Below are 19,101 nucleotides of genomic sequence, written 5' to 3'. Positions count from 1 at the left end.
ATTTCTTACCCTTACTCTACTTTTATCCCATTCCTTATTGTTTACTGTTCTCAAAAAGTAGTTTAAAATTTGCTCTCAAAATGGCTCTCAAAATATTCTTAGGTAATAATAATGCCTTATGGATGCATGACAATCTACTGAACAGTTCTAAGGAATTTTGGCAGCATAAATAATGCAGGCCTGTGACCATTTGCAGTGGAAATAAAGTCATATGTCATATTACATAAAAAGAAATTAATCTAACTATAACTAGAAAAATAGTTCTGTTTTAGTAGACTTACTGGTGCTAAACTCATCTCATACTTGGAAGAGAACCCTGGTGGATTTGGAGGTTGTGATTTGATGTTGCACAGTGGTACAACAAATTACCCCAATCCAGACAGTTTGATTGCCAAACCTAGTGAGGCAGTGACAATATGTAAGGATGTATTTAGTTCCATGTAATTAACAGCAATCTTTGTTTCCCAAATATGTTTTCTATGGAAATCAGTCCACACAGTAGTGCAAGAACCCAATCGGATTTTAAAGAAATTATTAATAAAACTCAACAGTCTTTGCTGAACAGTGGGATGCTCTGTAAGTGCTTTAGGTTCTGCCCGCTGTAGTATGTATCTGCTGAAGTTGGCTTGTATGTCTCACCCGACTGTACAGTACTGCTTAATCCAACAGCTCCATGCTTGCACATGGAATTCAGGGTGTATCCTGACAGCCCCGGTGTGTGTGGCACAACGTGCACCTATAGCTTGACAGGCTATTTACACTAAGAGTAACCAGTTTTACTCTTCTGTGGTAAAAAATATATAATTTGAGGAGAAAGGGAAAAAGAGATTATTAACTCTGCCAAAGATAGGTTATTCAAATATTATTCTGTAACCCTTGTTTTTGAAGATCGAGTAAAAAGACATGGGCCATAAATTGTTGGAGTAAGAAAGAAAATTGTCCTATGTACGAAGAATTTCATCACTCATCCACTGTGGGGCTTCTTCCACATTGATCTGAGCTCCTGTCAGAGGCAGGAGGCTAGAAGTCATGGGATAAAACCAGTAGTTAGAACTTCTAAATCTAGAATAATTTGACAAAGAAAAAATTGGCAACTTGTTATGCCCATGCTCAGTAATAGTACCTGTCCACACTGTTGGAACTAAGGGGAAGTAACTTAGGTTTTAAGCAGCTCAGTCTGCCTTCCTGGTGAACAAGATCATGTGGTGCTATTAAATATGATGCCAAGCTCCAGATATAAAGCCATTACCAAAGGACAGGTATTTTTGTTCTGACACATGCTGTGCCACTGCAAACACAAAATCTTGGGAAAGCTTGATTTTTGTCTGCATGGAATATGCTATAAGACATACACTGCTATGGAAGGTTATTGCTTAATAGTCAGGTCTGGTATCTGAAACCATCACTTATTGAACTCCAGAAGAGCCTGTAAAAAGATTGTGATGTTTCTTGAACAACTTGATTGGAGGGTTGATAAGCTTCATAGATTCTGGTCTTCTTCCGTTGCATATGAAGATACTTTGATACAGGATGTGGATTTTTAAAGATTATTTCCAGTATTACTATCTGGACTTTAAAAATAGAACTGAGTTGATGCATATCAAAGCCTTCAAATACATGTTTGACCAGTGGCATGTGTAGAGAGATAGGTCTCTGCAGATATATTTTATCATCTGAAAATTGTTTCACTTGGAGGAATATAAAAAATAGAAGTACAAAATTTGATAAAAATCCTGGTAACTCTGAGGTAAAATTGATAATTTTCAAGTAGTATGTTCAATATTCTATACAGTGGTTTTTGTGGCAGTTTTGCCAATCAAAGATATATACTCTCCTTTGATGTTTTAAAATATATATGAACTCCAGTGCATATGCATTATTATACTTTAAATGTTACTTCTATTAGTAAAAAGCTGAAAAACGTTGTGATTTAGACTCTAGTTCTTTTCCCACTAATTTTTCTATCGACCTCAGAACAGTAGCAAGCCATCAATTCAGAGGTCACAGAATTGGAATGGGTGCTTTGTTACCAACCAGTTCAACCTTGTTGAAAAGTAGCTTCAAATGACTCTTGTAATTCCTATACACTACTTTTTTCATGAGAGAGACAGATTTTGTGCTTGAAGAGAAATGGCAAGCATGGGAATGCTATTTTCTTATCTCTGCTGTTACCAGATGGTGTTTCTAGCTGGTGGTAAACTAGACAAAGATCCCAGAAAACATGCTGACCTCCTCAAATACTTTGCTTCTACTTTCTGCTCAATGTTCTCCATAGAATTTTTAAGGCAATTGAAACGTGGAAATAATGCTGCAAGTTTATCAGTCCACCAACCACTCCTTACCTAACCTTCTTACTTCATTATACATAACCAAATATAAGGTCTTGGTGGCTCAGTTACATACCTTGTTCTCTATACTATACTCATTCAGAATGAAACAAGCATTAGGAGAAGACCTTTATTGCATATTTTTACCAGAAAAACATTTTGTCTTTGGTTTTTACTGAGGGCACCATTTGTTAGAGGTATTAGTTGGGGGGGAGGTGGTGTTTAAATCGTCTTGATATATTATCAATGGAAGACTAAGAGTTTTAAGCTAAATCCATATTTAGGAAATTGAATTTCTTAACTTTCTTTTCAGAGGCACCATTTATGACCTCCTGAAATTTACAGTATGCAGCGCTGTTGAATACTCAACAACTTTTATGTGGGTTCCTAAACATCAGTTTAATTCCATAAGTATGCTTGCACAATTTTGAAGTGGTGACCTTACGTATTCTATGATTCCTTATTTATTTTAATAGCAGCAGAGTGCTTTACCTCCCCTGTCATTTTCAGTAGTTTCAAAGAAATAAACATCTTCCACAGACAGTACATCTCAAAGCCTTTATCAACATGGGGGAAATAAGTATTTCCTCAGATATACTTACCCCAGGATGGGATTATATTAAAGGTGATAATATTGTTGAATAATCCTTTTATAAGTATTCTTTTATAAAGAGTCATTTTTAGAGGAAAAAAAAGAAACCTAACCTAAGAGAGCTGCAGGTATAAACCTTTATTTCTGCTGTTGGAACTGATACCTTAAGCTTTAATATCTGTATTTCCACATAATATCAAAATTGATTCATGCCTGTGGTTTGAAATAATTTTTAGTACAAAGAAATTAATTTAAATTTTTTCTTATTATTTAGAAGTAAAGAATGCAGCTAGATCAAGTTACCCAAAATGTTCATATCAATTCAAGAATGCAACTACTAATGCATTGATTGATGCCAAGTCCACTGAAGGAATCCTGGAACCTGTTCCACTTGTTAATAACCGTAAAGGGAGCCTCTTCCTACCCAACAACCCCTCGCTGCTGCACCTTAACTTACTGAGTTCTGTTGAACAAGGAAAATCTACCTACTGTAGATTGCAAAGGGCACTCAGCCTGCCTGTAAAATACCGCTACCATTCCCAAAAGCCTGGGTTGAACCAAGATCTCCGTAGGTAGCCCAGTAGCTGGATGCATAAGGCAATACAGAATGGTTTGTGCATGGTTTTGCAGTCTGTTTTCAATGTGACTATGACATTACTAATGCTCTCTTAAGTGCTTACAGATGTGGGTTTCTCCAGATGTGGTGATTAATAAGTTAATCAAGATAGCTAGTCAACTAATGTTTCTGGGTGGTTTGTGCTTTACCTTTCAAAGGGTTTAATTGCTTTGAAGTATTTACATGCTAGGCAGAATGAACTCACTAGGTATCCCAGTTCGTGTGATGTTCAGTAACATAGATGTTATTTCAAATTTCAGCGCTTTTTGGTGTCTAAAAAAGTATCTGTAAACTGTTCTGCTAGTGACCTGGGAGAGGCAGTCAAGGAGACAGTGTTGTTTTAAAAATAGTTAGAAATAACAAAGAAAAAAGTTATGAATTTATCCACTGCTTTGAAAGACATTCCCTTTGCTTTGCTTTAAAAATGAAATGAGGATAAAAGTCAAGTAATATGTTGTTACAGATGTTCAACTCCACATTAAGGCTGTTAAAATTACCAGCACATCTTAAACCAATTCATGGAACATTGTCTGGAGGTTATGTCATTGAAACAATGAACACTCTTTACTCAAGAATAAGCAAACATGTTAAAACATCAGTGTAACTTTAAATTAAACTCCAGCATAAAACTGAGTGTCTGAAGCCTCATTAGACTCGCCTGACATTTTTTTAGCACTGAGTCTTCCTGAACTGCAAAACTGTGAGCTCTGGGTTGTTACAGCAGTACATTAAGTGTTATACTTAGGGATGTGCAAAGAAGCTCTTGAATGTTATTAGAGCTCGGAGGCTGAATTGAGTTCCAAACCTATAAAATTCTGTGTCCAATTCTTGAATTTATTTCCGATTTTCCTGAAAGCTGGTAAAGAAAGTCTGCATTACATAATATGACTGTAGTTAATACAAATCCTGTAGTATAAAGACATAAAAAATGGGGACTCATTAAAAAAAGCAAACATACGATACCAGAATTGAGTTGTCATCTATCACAGCCCATTATTCAAATATGTTTGTCTTTCATAAGAACAAGAAAATTTAAGACTCCCTTTTAAATTAATGCAGACACAGAAACCATGAAACTAAAGTATTTAATAATCTTACTAAAAATTTTGCTAGGTACACTTCTTTAAATAGGCAGGAAACTGATAGGAGTATCTGAAGGATAATAATTAGATGTTTTATATCCTACTTACTAGTAAGAAACCACTTGTAAGTTATCATTGCAACATTTTTGGGAACCAAGCCATAGGTAATAGTGTCCATTAGATACTATTCACATATTTCAACTTCATGTATTCCCTTCCTCCGTTCTTGTGGAGCTGTGCTTCTAAACTGCAGATGCCCCGTAAACTCTGTGCAGAGATTTAAATGAAAAATATAATCTTGATTTTAATCATGTCAAATGATTAATATAGATCTCCTTTCATTGCTACAATGAGAATAAATGGCTTTCTTGCTTAAGCAACAAATTGAGATCCCTCAGAAGGCTTTGCTAACAGGTATTAAGTCGTGAGCCACGTCAGCCTTGGACTTTCCAGGCAACTGGTGACAGAAACATAGTTTGAATATGACAAGCACATATCCAAAATGGAAGTTTATTTATTCCAGATGCAGTATCAATAATAAGTGCAGACTGCTAGAAATGTACTTCTAGAAGTTGTTGTCTTGAATAATTACTAGTAAGACTTTGTTTTTAATTGGGCAGCAAGTTAGCATCACCTGGCAGCACTGGAGAACACAAGTGTTGGACCATATAGTACAAAAACATCCTTATTGTATTAACTTCTGGAATTTGAAAAGATTAGACAGGAGTCTTATTAGATAGCTGAAAACTTGGAGAAGTTTTTTTTTTTTAATTGTTTTCTCTTGTTCAGAGAAATTTTTCTGGTTATAATATTATCTGCAGTTGTGTTAATGTAAGGTCCCATTGCCCATGGTCCTGATGGCCGTGTATCTTCCTTGAACTGCTAAAATAGTATAACAATACACTTGTGGTGCTAAACTGCATCTCTTGACAAACATTCTGTAACCCCATGGTAACAGATTAAATTGAGTGAAATTTAGAATTTTTACTCCCAAGAGAGCAAAGTTTTCTTTGAGAGTTGTTTTCTGGAAGGAACATTTTGCATGGTTCTTGTTTGTTTGATCTTTTAAGTGGTGGAACTGAATATTTATATCCGATAAAGAACGAGAGCACAGCGGATATCTTGAAACCTCTTGTCTGTGTGGAATAGCATGCAAATAACTTTTTATTAGAGAAGTTTAAAACAAGACCAGGCCATTTCCAAGAGAAGGATTTGCAGAGGGTGTTCTGAAAAGCACAAAGACTTGCACTTTTTTGCAATCAGAAATGCAAAGATATTACCAACAAAATAATTCTGTGCATGTTCACTTCATGGTACGCATAGCTAAATACTGAAGTGATCTGGTTTAATATGTGCAAACTGTCACAGAAAGAAAATGTCAATTTGTGTATTTTTGAGAATCTTCTGTGGGCTTATTTATCTCTCAGGCAAACAAAGAATGGCACTTGACTAACCATCAATAAGCATTTACACTATAGGACTTTGATCTGGAAAAAAAAAAAAAGTCAAATGAGAAGAAAATTCCTTTGTCCTTAGGGATGCTGCCCAAGAAGAGAAGAAAAGAACTTAGTGAATAAATCATTATTAGACAGGCATTGTTCTGATCTAAGTATTACTTTTTACACCGCTCTTTGGCACATTTATTTTGGGATTAGCTTTGTTTGGTTGCTTTTTTTGTCTTTTTTTCTTTGCAGTGCTTTCTTTAGTTGTGACTCCCTTGTGCTAGGTGATGCCAGGTAATTTAAAAAGAGAGCAGAATCTGTCTTTTCAGGGTCCAGCCCTTTGGTCTTGATGAAGGCAAAAGTTCCATAGCAGGCTTGGGCAAACAGACATACATGGCAGGCTGGAATGCAATAATAAAATAGTGTTGGAACAGGGTTATAGGAAAAGGCTGTTGCTTCATTTCTTCACATATAAGTCTGGGGCAGGTGACATATATCCCCATTTTGTTGTTTTTCCTGTGTATCCTGTTGGAAGTAGTATTTTTTTCTCAACCTCTGCTTGTGCACTGCTAATGTGTACTAAGCTCTTTAAATATAGCAGCTACTACTACTACTAATGTCTTTCCTTTTAGCTTTAAAGTAAAAGCTTCCTAGGCATCAGTTATATTATCTTCTAGTTAATTTTTCATTTAACAGGAGGATGGGGAAAAAGTTTATTTTTTCTTCTTTATATCAGAATAAATTAGCATTACTATGAACCTGAGAAAGCAGGCATTTTTATTCCCTTTGATAGCACATGTAAAGGTTACACACAGATTATCAAGTGCAGTTACAATCTTAAAATAGTAAAGATAGTGGTTAATTCTTATAGATGAGTTCTTAGGAAGCTGCACTTGTTTAAGCAATACATATTGTGACATAAGTTATCTAAGAGTAGTCTATGACTGGCAAAACTGTAAGTGATTTTGTATCTGGAAATTGATCTGTCATAGAAAATGCACCTCATCCTCATTAAAAGATTGCATAACACATGCATCCTCTGTTATACAGGTATTGTCTCCCCAGTTCCATTCAACCTCATTCTGTTCACTCCTGTTAAAACTCTGTTTTGTGAGGAGGGTAGAGCGATGAGGTCTGACTTGTGCTGGAGATCTGTGCACAATGGCAGGCTGCATTCACATTCCCGACTAACTGAATCATTGAACATCAAGGCATTGAATATTTTACATCTCTTCATGAAGACTCTGTTGTTTGGCATGTGAGGAGCGAGAACCAACTGGTGTCTAGTTCATTAGCAAAAGCAGGCTGGCAGCTGTTAAGTTGATATTGCAAATAGTACTTTATCTGTCTGGGAATATAGCAGAGCACTAATTCTATTTTTCTGTAGCACAGATTAACTGATAATAACTAAGAATAACCCGAATGTGGTCCCCCCGGCTTTGTTTTTGAAGTATGAAACCAATTTGAACACCTATGTTCAAAACCCTGGTATTCTTCTCTGCTTCTCCTTCAAACCAATCTCTTCAACTAACATGTATTTGATTTTTATTACTGTTGGGCCTATGTTAGCAATGACGTATCAGTGCGTGAATGGACATAGAGTGTGTGTTCTTTGCTACTTCACTTGTATTTCGTATTGCACTCAGAGCAGTACTTAATCTCATGAGTTCCTTATATTTCCAGTTGAAGATGAGCAGCCGTCGACACTATCACCCAAAAAAAAGCAGCGAAATGGAGGCATGCGAAATTCACCCAACTCCTCACCCAAACTGATGAGGTAAGACTGTAAGAAACTCATATCTTCATCTCCTTTCTTTCTTCCTTCCTCCTCTCCTCCCCCCACATCAAAAATAAGGGGAGGGGGTGAAAAAAGAAGATTGTTAGATGGTTTCTGAAAGGCTGAAGTATTTATTCTGTCAGCTTGTCAGCAGTTAATGATAGAGCTGAAAAAAAATTCTGTCATGAAAAACAGTTTGAAAAGCTGTTTGAAAAATACATAGGCTTTAAAGTCTTAGCTGTCACCCTGTCCTGTCCATGTGTAGCTCTTAAACAGCAGTGGCACTAATGATAGCACTAACCAATCAGGGGAACTCATGTGGTTAGTTTGCCTCAGGCAATTCTCTTTTTGTTGGATTCCCTCTGAGTACTGTTTTCTGTACTTAAGGCCATATGTGAGATGTATCATCACAATCAAAAATGAACCTGAATATTACCTTCCTTTTATCCTGTCGATTGAAATCAAATTTCTGTGAATTGATTTAGACTGATGAAAAAGTCTAATAATATATGTACTTGCCAAAGCAAAGTTCAAAACTAACACAGTTTTAGTCAAGCTAAAAGCATATTAATTATGAAATACAGGGATTTTTAAGAGGGTAGTATATACTCTAAAAGTGGGTGATGAAAACAGCATCTTATTAGTGATATTTTTCCCCTGTTGCTCTGTGTACATTATTTTACAATATAACTCCTTTGTATAACTGTGTAGTTTCCTATCATAGGGCAAATTACCTCTAAGAGATTTGTTAAAACTAGAACTGCAACAAGAAATTGTAATCTGTTAAAATGTCATTTGCATTCTCTCTCACTGTGCTTCACCTTTTACCTTCTGAAGTCAGTTAGAATGGGATCCTGTAGTAGACTTAGAGTTTTCGAGGAAGCTGTTCCTGCTCTGGTTTTGCATATCCTGTGTAGCCAGGCTAGAACCCCAGTCCATAGTTGTATCCATAAATACCATAGCAGAGACTTTCCACTGCGTGTGTGTGTACGCTGTGTGTATACATACAGAAATATGTAAACTTATTTACATATATAAACAGACACATTCGTGCAATTTGAGATTTATGTACTGTGACTGCTCACAGAGGTTAAGTGAAAAAAATTGACATAAATATACAGTTCTTTCCATATATAAAATCACTTATGAATTTTATTATTGGCAATGATTTTGTTCCTTTAACGATTCTGGATACAGCTAGGTGATATTTCTCTTTGTATTTTAGTCACTAGACTAGAATTTTCTTTGGCCAGTTACAGAAGCATCCGTATTTGTTTATTGTTTCTGCAATATAGGGCATATTCAGGGATGTAACTTCTACAAATCATCTTCATCTCTGTTTAGACTACAGAACCAAAAGTGAGATTGATTCACAGAGGGAAAATGCACCCAGCTGTGGCTTTTTTTTTTTTCCTATTGACCATCTATTTCTGTTAAATGTATCATTAAAAGTTCTCTGCCTTCCTGTTAGCTCAGCCTTGCCCATATGACACTGATTTACATGCTTGTTTACAGTTTATGAGGAAGAATAAAATGAGCATACTGGCAAACTTCTCATTTTTATAGTGCCAGTTGTCATGCTAGCATCGTTTTCAATTTACTTACCTCTGGACAATCCTCTTATCTGGTGCTAATTGTTTTAACTGCTTAAAATTTAAACATGTGGAGATTCCCCCCCTTCACCTTCTCTCAGATTCTAATTTTAGGGAAGTAGAAGTAAAAAGAAAGAGAAGGAGAGAGAGAGAAAGAGCTGAAACGTTTGGAGCTGAACACACTGTCCCTGTTTGCTATGTAAAGTATGCCTCATTTCTTTGATCTTGAGTAATAATAATTCTAGGGAGTTATACTGTTTTCATATGCTTCAAAGCTGTGTCAAAGTTTTGCTGCTTAAGGGTACTTCTTTATTCTATTGGCTCTTGAGTACTGAGATGACAGGTCCTCTGTACTAGGTGCAGGCTTTTTCAAGTCATAGCCTTCAGCAAAACATCAAATTACCAAATACAGGGTAACATACTTCTACACAAATGCCTTTCCTGTAGATATATTATACCATATATATTAAATACTTTAGTGTTACACGGTACATTTTATGTGCAATAGAAAGTGATGGTTTGAGGTAGCCTTAGGGGTACTTTTTTCCACAAGCAGAAAAAGCTAGTGTATACCGTATCAAGTATGGTTTTTACAGGACTTTCTGCCCGAAGGCCTTTGTAAATAAGTAATGATCAACAGATTGGCTGTGGGTTTTTGAAAAGCATGCCTGTGTCAGTTTGCATGATGGGGGAAGATTTTCAAAGTACAGCCTGCTTTCATTGCCTGCTGAAGAGGGACTGAGGGAGAGTAGTCGTCCTGAGCCTGAGCTGTCTGCTCAGTAGCACATCAGAATTGCTAAACACAGGTTGAGCAGTGAGTGGAGAACTTGCCAGGCTTCCAAATCCAGACATTGTTTTCTTCCTCTTCTCTGTTACTGCTAAATTTATTCTCCAGCCCAGTGTTTGCACCCTCAGCTTCTCTCCAGACCCAACTGTCTCTTCGTTTTACTCTTTATCTACGCTGACTTAACTTTGGTTCAAGGTGCTAAAAAAGACAAAGGGGAATGAATCAGAAGAGAGCTATGTTAACCTTTATTTGTAGTGGTCAAACTCTTTTCTCCTCTCTGAAAAACAAAGGTGGACTGTATTACCTGCTATTTTGTATCCTTGTAAATTACAGAAAGTGACAGGTACTTGCTTGCCTGTCCAGAAATCCTTAGTGTATGTCAGCTAGAAGTACCCAAGAGGTAAATCAGCTAAAGCACCGTCATGTCTGTAGCTGATATTTATCTTTGGAAGTTTTTTCCTACATTTAGTTTAAAAGTTCCTTTTTCAAGTGAGCTTTTCCCCTGTCCCACCCACCCAGAAAGGGCTGGCTATTTTGTAAACTTTTTCTCAGCTGTGGTTTTAGATCCAGAGGCTCTAGAAGGAGCCTGGAAGACAAGCAGTCTGGAGCATGAAAACAAAAAATATGTGAAAAATTGATTTATAAATTGAAATCTGAATTGTGACTTTCGAATCATGTTCTGAGCAACCCTACAGTTAAGATAATGTTGGAAATGATGCATAAGTTTTAGATTCCCACAGTGGCAGAGGCATCAGGGAAGCGGGTATTACTCTATGAGACAGAACTTTATGATTTCTGCTATTGCTAGATTAGAACAGAGGATGGAGATGGTACCACAGGATGGAAATGGTATCATTGGGATTCTGTGGGACCTCATGACAAGTGGTCTGACCTGGTCAGAGAGTGCGAATCTTTGAGATTTACTAACACATAAGTAGAAATCTGCATTACCAAATATGATCCAGATAGATAGATTGGAGACATCTTTTTAATGGCATCTTTTTGATGGCTCTAAATTACAATAAATTACTAACTGATATAAATACACAATTGACATACAAATGCTCTGTGTACATCACAGATGGTCTAGACTCACATTTGGGAAATCACTGTTCTAACTGAATGCTGCATGACATCAAATGACATGAGCAGAATCACACTGATGCAGTACTAGAAGAGTCTAATCAATCAGAAACAAATCCTTCAAATTCCAACAATACCCACAAATGCAAATTAACCAGAAAAATACTCAGCATTGTCATGACTGTTTTTACCTGTTTTACATCAGCAAAAGTCTGTCCCATTAAACCCACAAGAATATGGATACTTTTTAAAAATAACTTAAACTCCAACAGGAAAAAATGGATACTCCTCCTGTTAAGATGTGAACACGTGGACATCCTATTACAGTAAAAAGTAAAATTTAAATAGGAAAAGGAAGGAAAGCTGTAACTGAGAGAATAATCACATGTTGGGTGTCCTTCATGAGGTGGAGAAGAAGGGTAGAACCAATCAATGCCTCTGGTATCATGCAGCAATATCAGTCCCTGTTCATCATCTCAGTTGCAGGTTCTGGTGCGTGTTATTGATGAGCAGTCACGTTAACTATGAGGAGGCTATATCGCCTGAATATCAAATAGCAAAGCTAGTTTTAAAAAAATATGTCATTTTGGATTCAGAATGACCAGTAAAAATGTGAAAAGCCCTGGATATGAATCAAAAAAGCCACTTAAATGATTGTTGCTGAGCCTCAAGTCTGTACTTAATGCTTTGGTAGCTGCTACTGCATGAGTGGAATACACTGACTTGAAGGAAATGTCAGCCCAGCTGAGTCAAACTACCTCTTAATGCAAGAACAAATAGCATATGACAGGGCCCAAGGGGCCTGAAGAGCAAACAAATAGTTTGTCCCTGTCCACTCTGGATGTAGTGGTGTAGTTGACATAGGCCTCTAGACAAGTAGCATACTCAGCAAAGGGTCATTATCATTAGTGTCCCTGATCTCGTAAGAATCAGAGGCATCAGAGGACACTGGGTTTTCAGTGTGTTGCCAAGGAGAATTTCGTAAGCCTGAGGATTTTTTTTGATCGAGGATCTAAAATAATTCCCAACCAAACAATAAAACTTGCTCAGAAACTGTCAAGACCCAGCTAAATGACATAGGAAAAAAAGTGAGCTCTTTGGCATACATTTCCAGAAGCCTAATGAGATTATTTATCTGAAGTTGAGGAGGAAACCTCCTGTCTTTTTTCCTGAAGTTGTATATAATATTTTAAGTATATGAACAATGGCTGTGCACATTTCTCTGCTCATCCACCCACTAAGCCACATACACTTAAATGTGCATACACATTTCTGCTAGTGCCACTCAGCATGAATTTGTATTGCCTCTGCCATTGTAGTGCTGCCCTTCCATGAACTGAAACTGTGAGCTTTCTCATAGAAACCAAAAAAAAAGTGATGGCAGATCTAGGGAAAGCGTTTCTCAAGCCAAAACTGGTAAAATAAGTTGACTCTGATCATTTTCCATGACTCCCTTAAACCAGATATGAAGGTAAGGTTTGGAAAAGTGAAAGCCCATTGATTAACCATAATAATGGTATATATTTATGTCCCTCAGCCTTGGAAATTTCCATCTTGGACTCTCAAATTTGTATCCTGACTTTATGCAGTGGTAATATGCAATGATAACCAAGCTGCAACCCAGCAGATATATAACAGCAAAATTCACTTCTTGATTCTGTTTTACAAGTTCACTACAACCAACATGAACAACGAGTAATTCAGTGATCACCATGTTACCTTACACCAGTTTTTAACAATATTATAGAATTAAATTATTTAAATGATAGGGGGTAGTATCTGTTAGCCTATCTGACTCCTGATAGACCCGGGACTGGTAACTTTGGTTTCCTGTTTGATTTGTCTCCCTCCTTTCCATTTCTTTGTTGAACAACTAGCTTTTTGATTTGAAGAATGGTACCCAGGTTTTGAAAAGACTGTAGTGGGTTGATGCTGGCTGATGCCAGACACCCATGAAAGCTGCTGTCTCACTCCCCTCCACAGCTGGACAGGGGAGAGAAAATATAACACAAGGTTCATGGGTTGAGATAATGACTGCGATCCCTCAAAAAACAGACTTGCATTAGAGGTACTAATTGAATTTATTGCTAACAAAGTCAGAGCAGGACAATGACAAGTAAAAACAGACCTTAAAACATCTTCCCCCCACTTCTTCCTCCTTCCCAGGTCTACCTCCTCGCCCCAGAGGTGCAGGGAGATGAGGAATGGGGTTTATGGTCAGTGATCACACGTCGTTTCTCCTGCTGCTCAGGGAGAGGAGTCCTTCCCTGGCTCCAGTGTGTGGTCCCTCCCATGGGAGGGTTCCCCATAACTTCTCCAACATGATTCCATTCCACAGGCAGCAGCTCTCTGCAAACTGCTACAATCTGAGTCACTCTTCCACTGAGTGCAGTCCTTCAAGGACAGGCTGCTCCAGCATGAGTCCTCTATAGGGTCACAGGTCCTACCAGGAAACCTGCTTCAGCATGGGCTCCTCTCTCCATGGGCCTGCAGGTCCCTGTCAGGAGCCTCCTCCAGCATGGGCCTCCTATGGGGTCCCTGCCTCCTCTCAGGCACCCACCTTTTCCAGCGTGGGTCTCTTCCGCAGGCTTCAGGGGGATCTCTGCATCCCCATGGACCTCCGAGGGCTGCAGGAGGACATCCTGCTTCATCATGATACTCACCATGGCCTGCAGGGGAACCTCAGCTTGGGTGCCTGGAGCATCTCCTGCCCCTCCTTATCCACTGACCTGGTGTCTGCAGAGCTGTTCCTCTCACATGTTCTCACCCCACTCTTCTCTGGCCGCAATTACATCTGCACAATAACTTTTATTTCCTTCTGCCTAAATATATTATCACAGAGGTGCTACCATCATTTCTAATTGGCCCAGCCTTGGCCAGCAGCACGTCTGTCCGGAGCCAAGTGACACTGGATCCACTGGATATGGAGGAAGCTTCTGGCAGCTTCTCACAGAAGCCACCCTGGTAGTCCCCTGGCTACCAAAACCTGACCATGCAAACCCAACACAGTAGTTGTGTTATAAACCATAGGAATAAAGCAGTATCAGGGGTTTTTTGAGGTTACTTGAAATCTTGCACAAGTCTTTTTGGGATAAGAGAGCAGTGTCAGGAAAGGAAAGGAGAATTTTCCAGCAGAAAAAAAAAATATTATTTTTATGAAGTTCAGGGTAAGACAAGATCGACTCAGATCAAGGCAGTGGAAATAAAAAGCTCTTTAGCTATAAACTGGGTTTAAAGAAAGAATTGTATTCTTATAAACATTGACTTGAAAAAGTGATAGCTTTTATCATAAGGTCACACACTTCTTTTAAGTGACAGAAACACTCCTATATTTTATGATGCCACTTAACTGTGGGTTTATTTTTTATAAATGAGAAATTATTTTTTCAGGTACATTATCCTACCTCTCAAAGATTGCTAGTTCTGCATCTTCAGTAGATCTAAATGGGAAATATTAAAAACAAAAGACACATGGACTGTGTGTCTTGTGTCCCCCTCATTAAATTGCATGTGCAAAAGTCTAGAAGTTAAGTATTTCATTACTTTTTTTATGTGAGAGGCTTTGTACTTCAGAAGCATATTCTGATCATGTCCTGAGGTATCAAGATACTTTTAAAAGCAAGATTCTTACAGTAAACAGCCTTATATCAGTGTTCTTAGTAGTCTTGATAAATTAATGTGAGATCTTCAGTAAGGCTTCTGAGAATAATAAAACCAGCAATATCTGGGCAGAGTAAGAGGGAAGAAAGGAGAACTAACACTGTAATTCGGCCCATAAACTGTACAAGACACTGGGTACCAACCTCTGTATTAGATATAGTCTTCTTCCTAGATTTAGGGAAAAGGACAGTATGAGAATCTAGTAATATTAGGAAAGCTTCTGAATATAACAATGAAAACATTTAGCAGTAAAATGCAGGTTTTCTTTCTCTTGTCACACTGGGTTTTCTTCTCTAAAGCCTGGTGCATTTGGGCACTGAATCCTTACAAATTTCATTTCTGATTAACCTGTGGAAGGAAAGATCAGTGAGAGAGTGTCATTAGTGTAACACACATAGGCAACAAATTCTCATTACAACTTAATGCCATCCACACAGACTGCAGGGTCACAGGGAATGGCTAATGGTAGCCGACAAATGTTGGGTGTATTAGTCACAAAACATTTGCTGAATTCCATCAGAATGTCGTGACAACCTTCATAGCTAGTCCCAGCGAGCTGCTGGAGTCAGTGGAGTTTTCCTGTGACAAGCCGTCACTCTATCTTAGTTGAGCTTTATAGCACCAGTCAAAGCAGTCAGAGAAGATTGAAGTGACAGAGGCCCACTGAGTAAATAGTGAAACATGCAGCACATCATGAAATATTCAGCCAGGGTGTAAAAGCTCTAAATGCTTTTTCAATTATTAGCACCTGCACTGGCTGCATACATCTAACACTAACAGCATGTTAATTGCCACAATTTGTTAGGGTAGTTGTAGGAGAAATTTCGAAGGCATGAGACATTCTTTAGCGTGTCTTCAATTCCTCTCTTACCTTCAGCAAATGCACTCCTTCCTCCTAAAATTAAGTATCTGTGTGCACACACTTGCTAAGATATACCCACAAACATATAAGTCAGGTAGGAAAACTCAAAATTCCTGAACCACAGGCAAAGTGACTAACGACCCTGAATCTTGTGGAGGAGACTGCTAAACAGTTTTTTGTGCACAAAATCCAGATGTATCTACCTGAGAACAGCACAATTGCAGACTCTTAACAAACACAGGTTAAAGAGGAGTTGTGTTTCTCTCAGGTGTGTTTTGCTGTTGACAATAAGAGTTTTATTAGAGGGCAGAATAAAAAGTAGCCAAGACATTGTCTTACTAATGTGTAAAGACTAAGAGATTGCAGTTTATTTTCATGCAAACCCAGGGTCCTCCCTGCTGGTCACACAGTATTCTTGTTCCCAATGCTCAGCACATGGACTAATTCCACTGCAGATCAGGGAGGGTATGTTGCTCTAGTAATCAATTACATATGAATAATAGCAAGAGGGCTAAGACAATGGTGACATAATACAAGGGTATGTTTAACAATAGTCATTTAGTGAGGCAGCCATTTAGTCCTGAATGGTCTTTTCAGTTCTGTACATTCCCCATCAGTACCCAAAAGTTTCAGACCCAAAAGTTTCAGACTCAAAAACTCAGATTTTGTGGTAGTTATAAATGTGTGCTAGGGAAGTAGTGCTCTTTAAAATGTAACGTTGACTTCCTTGCAGTAGGTTTTCTGTAAGTGGGATTTATGGTTTTGCTTTAGGCTGTTTTCTTCCAGGCAGGCTTTTTGGGTTTGCAGCTGTATCATGGCATTTAGCATCATTTTCAAGTTTAATTGCACATAAGTGGCATTATATGCTCTTCAAAACCTTGAAAAGATGGTATTTTGCTCTTCATTTTAAGTCATGCGTATGTAATATCTGCCATAAGAACCAGAGAAGCTATTTTTAAGCTGGAGTTATGGATGAGGGAAATTTAACTTGGATTCGTTTCCTCCCATACAGGCTATACATGTCTTTTCCTGGCCAGAATGACCAAATGCTTTGGTCATTGCAAGTCATGAAAAACAATATCTTAATTAAAACAAATACTAGAGATTTAATTTACAGAAAGTGCTTTTCTTCCTACAATTTGAAGTCTTAAATCAGCTGACTTTGTAGCCCTGGAGAACATAATAGCTGCAGCATGAATATAAGCATTTCTACAGTAACCTGCCAGTGTGACTCAAGCACAGCTTGACAAGGCCATCTTCAAGGATGAGGAGGCAGAGAGGCTCTAGAAACATTCAGTCCATGGTTTGGCTGTAAGGGCAATGACTGTAATGCTTTGTGGAGTATAAATTTTAATGGGAAGAGGGTGTCCAAATGCCTTAGGCAGATTTGACAGCTTTGGCCTCTCTGCGTGTCTGTCTTAATTAATTTTTAGTATTTGCAAAACAGGTTTGGATCATCAAATTAATGAGGGTGTGTATATCCAAAGTAGTAATACTATTTTATCACTGTTCTGATCAATTCTGTTTTTAAATATATAAGTCAGTGTATCTTCTGATACATTCAGTAACATCTGAGGACAAAGGTGGACCTGTAGCAGAGTTTCCAAGATCCAGAGACATCTTCAGGGATCACTTTACTGAGAACAATGAAAGAACATTGATTAAAGAGAGATTTAAATAGTATCTTAGCCTAGAAGACTTAAATTTAATAAACACACTTATATGTATAACCCCACAGATTGTGAAACAGAATGTGGCTAGTCATATCACAGAGTCCTTCTCAGGCAATAACCCATTATCCTAGAGTAAAAGTAGTACAATAATATTTCTTAGCATGCTTTCATGTTGTGTGTCCCATCCTATTTGCTAGCTTTAAGGTTCCCACTTGCTGTACTCCAAGCAGTAAAGCAGAGAGTCCAAACAGTTTATGATACTGCAAATAAATGCATGTATTGATTTAAAAACCCCAAAAACCTAAAGGGTTTTTTTGGTTTTTTTTAAATCACAATTTGTGACCTAAAGCTTCAACAGGGAGTTATAGCTGATGAATCACATTCTTTGTTCTTCCCTCAGCCTACTTACGTTTAAGCCTAAAATATTCTAATAAACCTTTGGCACAAGCTACTTTGAATGTTCCCTGTTAGAATGCAAAGCCCAAAAGAACTATGCTAGGCTTTAAGCCCTCATATTCTAAAAATTGCCTCAAACCTCAAGGCAGCTGACCATAGTTGGATGTCAGATATCCATTACCAACTGCTTTGTTATAACATTCCTTTCAATTTGTATCATTTTTGTGAATAATTTTTGTGACTGGGATTAGAGTATTGCTAAATATTCATTTGTGTTAAAACTTCAGATGATCTATTTAATTTTAAATCTCAGAGCAGAAAGGAAACACTGATTACAAAACTAGAATGTGGCATTTTTTAAGAAGTGATTTATTATAGTTCCTCTGATGAAGGATAAGGGGGAAAGAAAATTCCTTCTTATATGTGCTTGATTTCTGAAAGGAAGAGAAGGTGATTTGACCAGTGAGCTTTGCTTTTGTTTCAGTGCTCCTCTAGAAAAACTCATGAAGAAATGTTCTGTGAAAGTATTAGGGAAAAAACCCTAACCCTGAAACAACAGAAAGAAAAACATTTCTCAGTGGAAACTCCTGAAAATTCCTAATCTTTTGGCAAAGTTTCTTATTTTGAAACACATAGCTAACACATTCCATTAGAAAAAATAGCTGGTATAGAGCACCACTAAATATTGTCTGAACATTAGTACAACCTTCAAATGGAAGTGTGTTCATGGCTGCAGATCTTACTGTACCACCTGCAACTCTGAGCAGATGGGGAATGCCCAATAAGCAGCATCACAGTCAGCTCTCAGACAAAACTACCATGGCTTCATCTTGTGATGGATGGAGGAAGAGAATGCAGAGTCTCAATATTTTTCTAGAAATAAAAAAACCCCAACAATACGTCAACCAAGCCCCCCTGACAAACCCCTTTGATGCAGCTTTTTCATCTCTGCTTCCTACAAAAGAGGAAGGATCCACTTATGCAAGGCCTGTCATTAGTCAGCTTGGGGTAGGGTCAGAGACTCCAGGTAGTCCACCAGGGCTTCTCTGCTGCCAGTGGGTTATAGTGAAATCACTGAACTGTATCTCTGGAGAGAATATAAAAACTTTGAAAACATAGTGTTTCTTTTTTCCAGATGAGTCTGACTTATGTCTTTGCTATGTAGGGCCTTGATTGTCTTAAAGCATCAGTAGATTCTGGTTTAAAGGGAAC

General features: G+C 37.8%; 1 protein-coding gene across 50 annotated transcripts in view; it reads left to right on the top strand.

Moving 5' to 3' along the window:
• The window catches only part of KCNMA1 (potassium calcium-activated channel subfamily M alpha 1), a 444,344-nt gene that overhangs the window by 367,366 nt on the left and 57,877 nt on the right, over nt 1–19,101 (top strand). For all 50 annotated transcript variants that reach the window (XM_032116877.1, XM_032116876.1, XM_032116875.1 and 47 more), the window contains one exon: nt 7,743–7,836. In XM_032116877.1, the coding sequence (XP_031972768.1) occupies nt 7,743–7,836 (94 nt within the window). The remainder of the gene's footprint in view (nt 1–7,742; nt 7,837–19,101) is intronic.

Source organism: Corvus moneduloides, chromosome 8 (genome assembly GCF_009650955.1).
Source record: "Corvus moneduloides isolate bCorMon1 chromosome 8, bCorMon1.pri, whole genome shotgun sequence".
Taxonomy (NCBI): Eukaryota; Metazoa; Chordata; class Aves; order Passeriformes; family Corvidae; genus Corvus; species Corvus moneduloides.
Note: the sequence above shows the minus strand (reverse complement) of the source record. Positions and strands in the feature narration are given on the sequence as shown.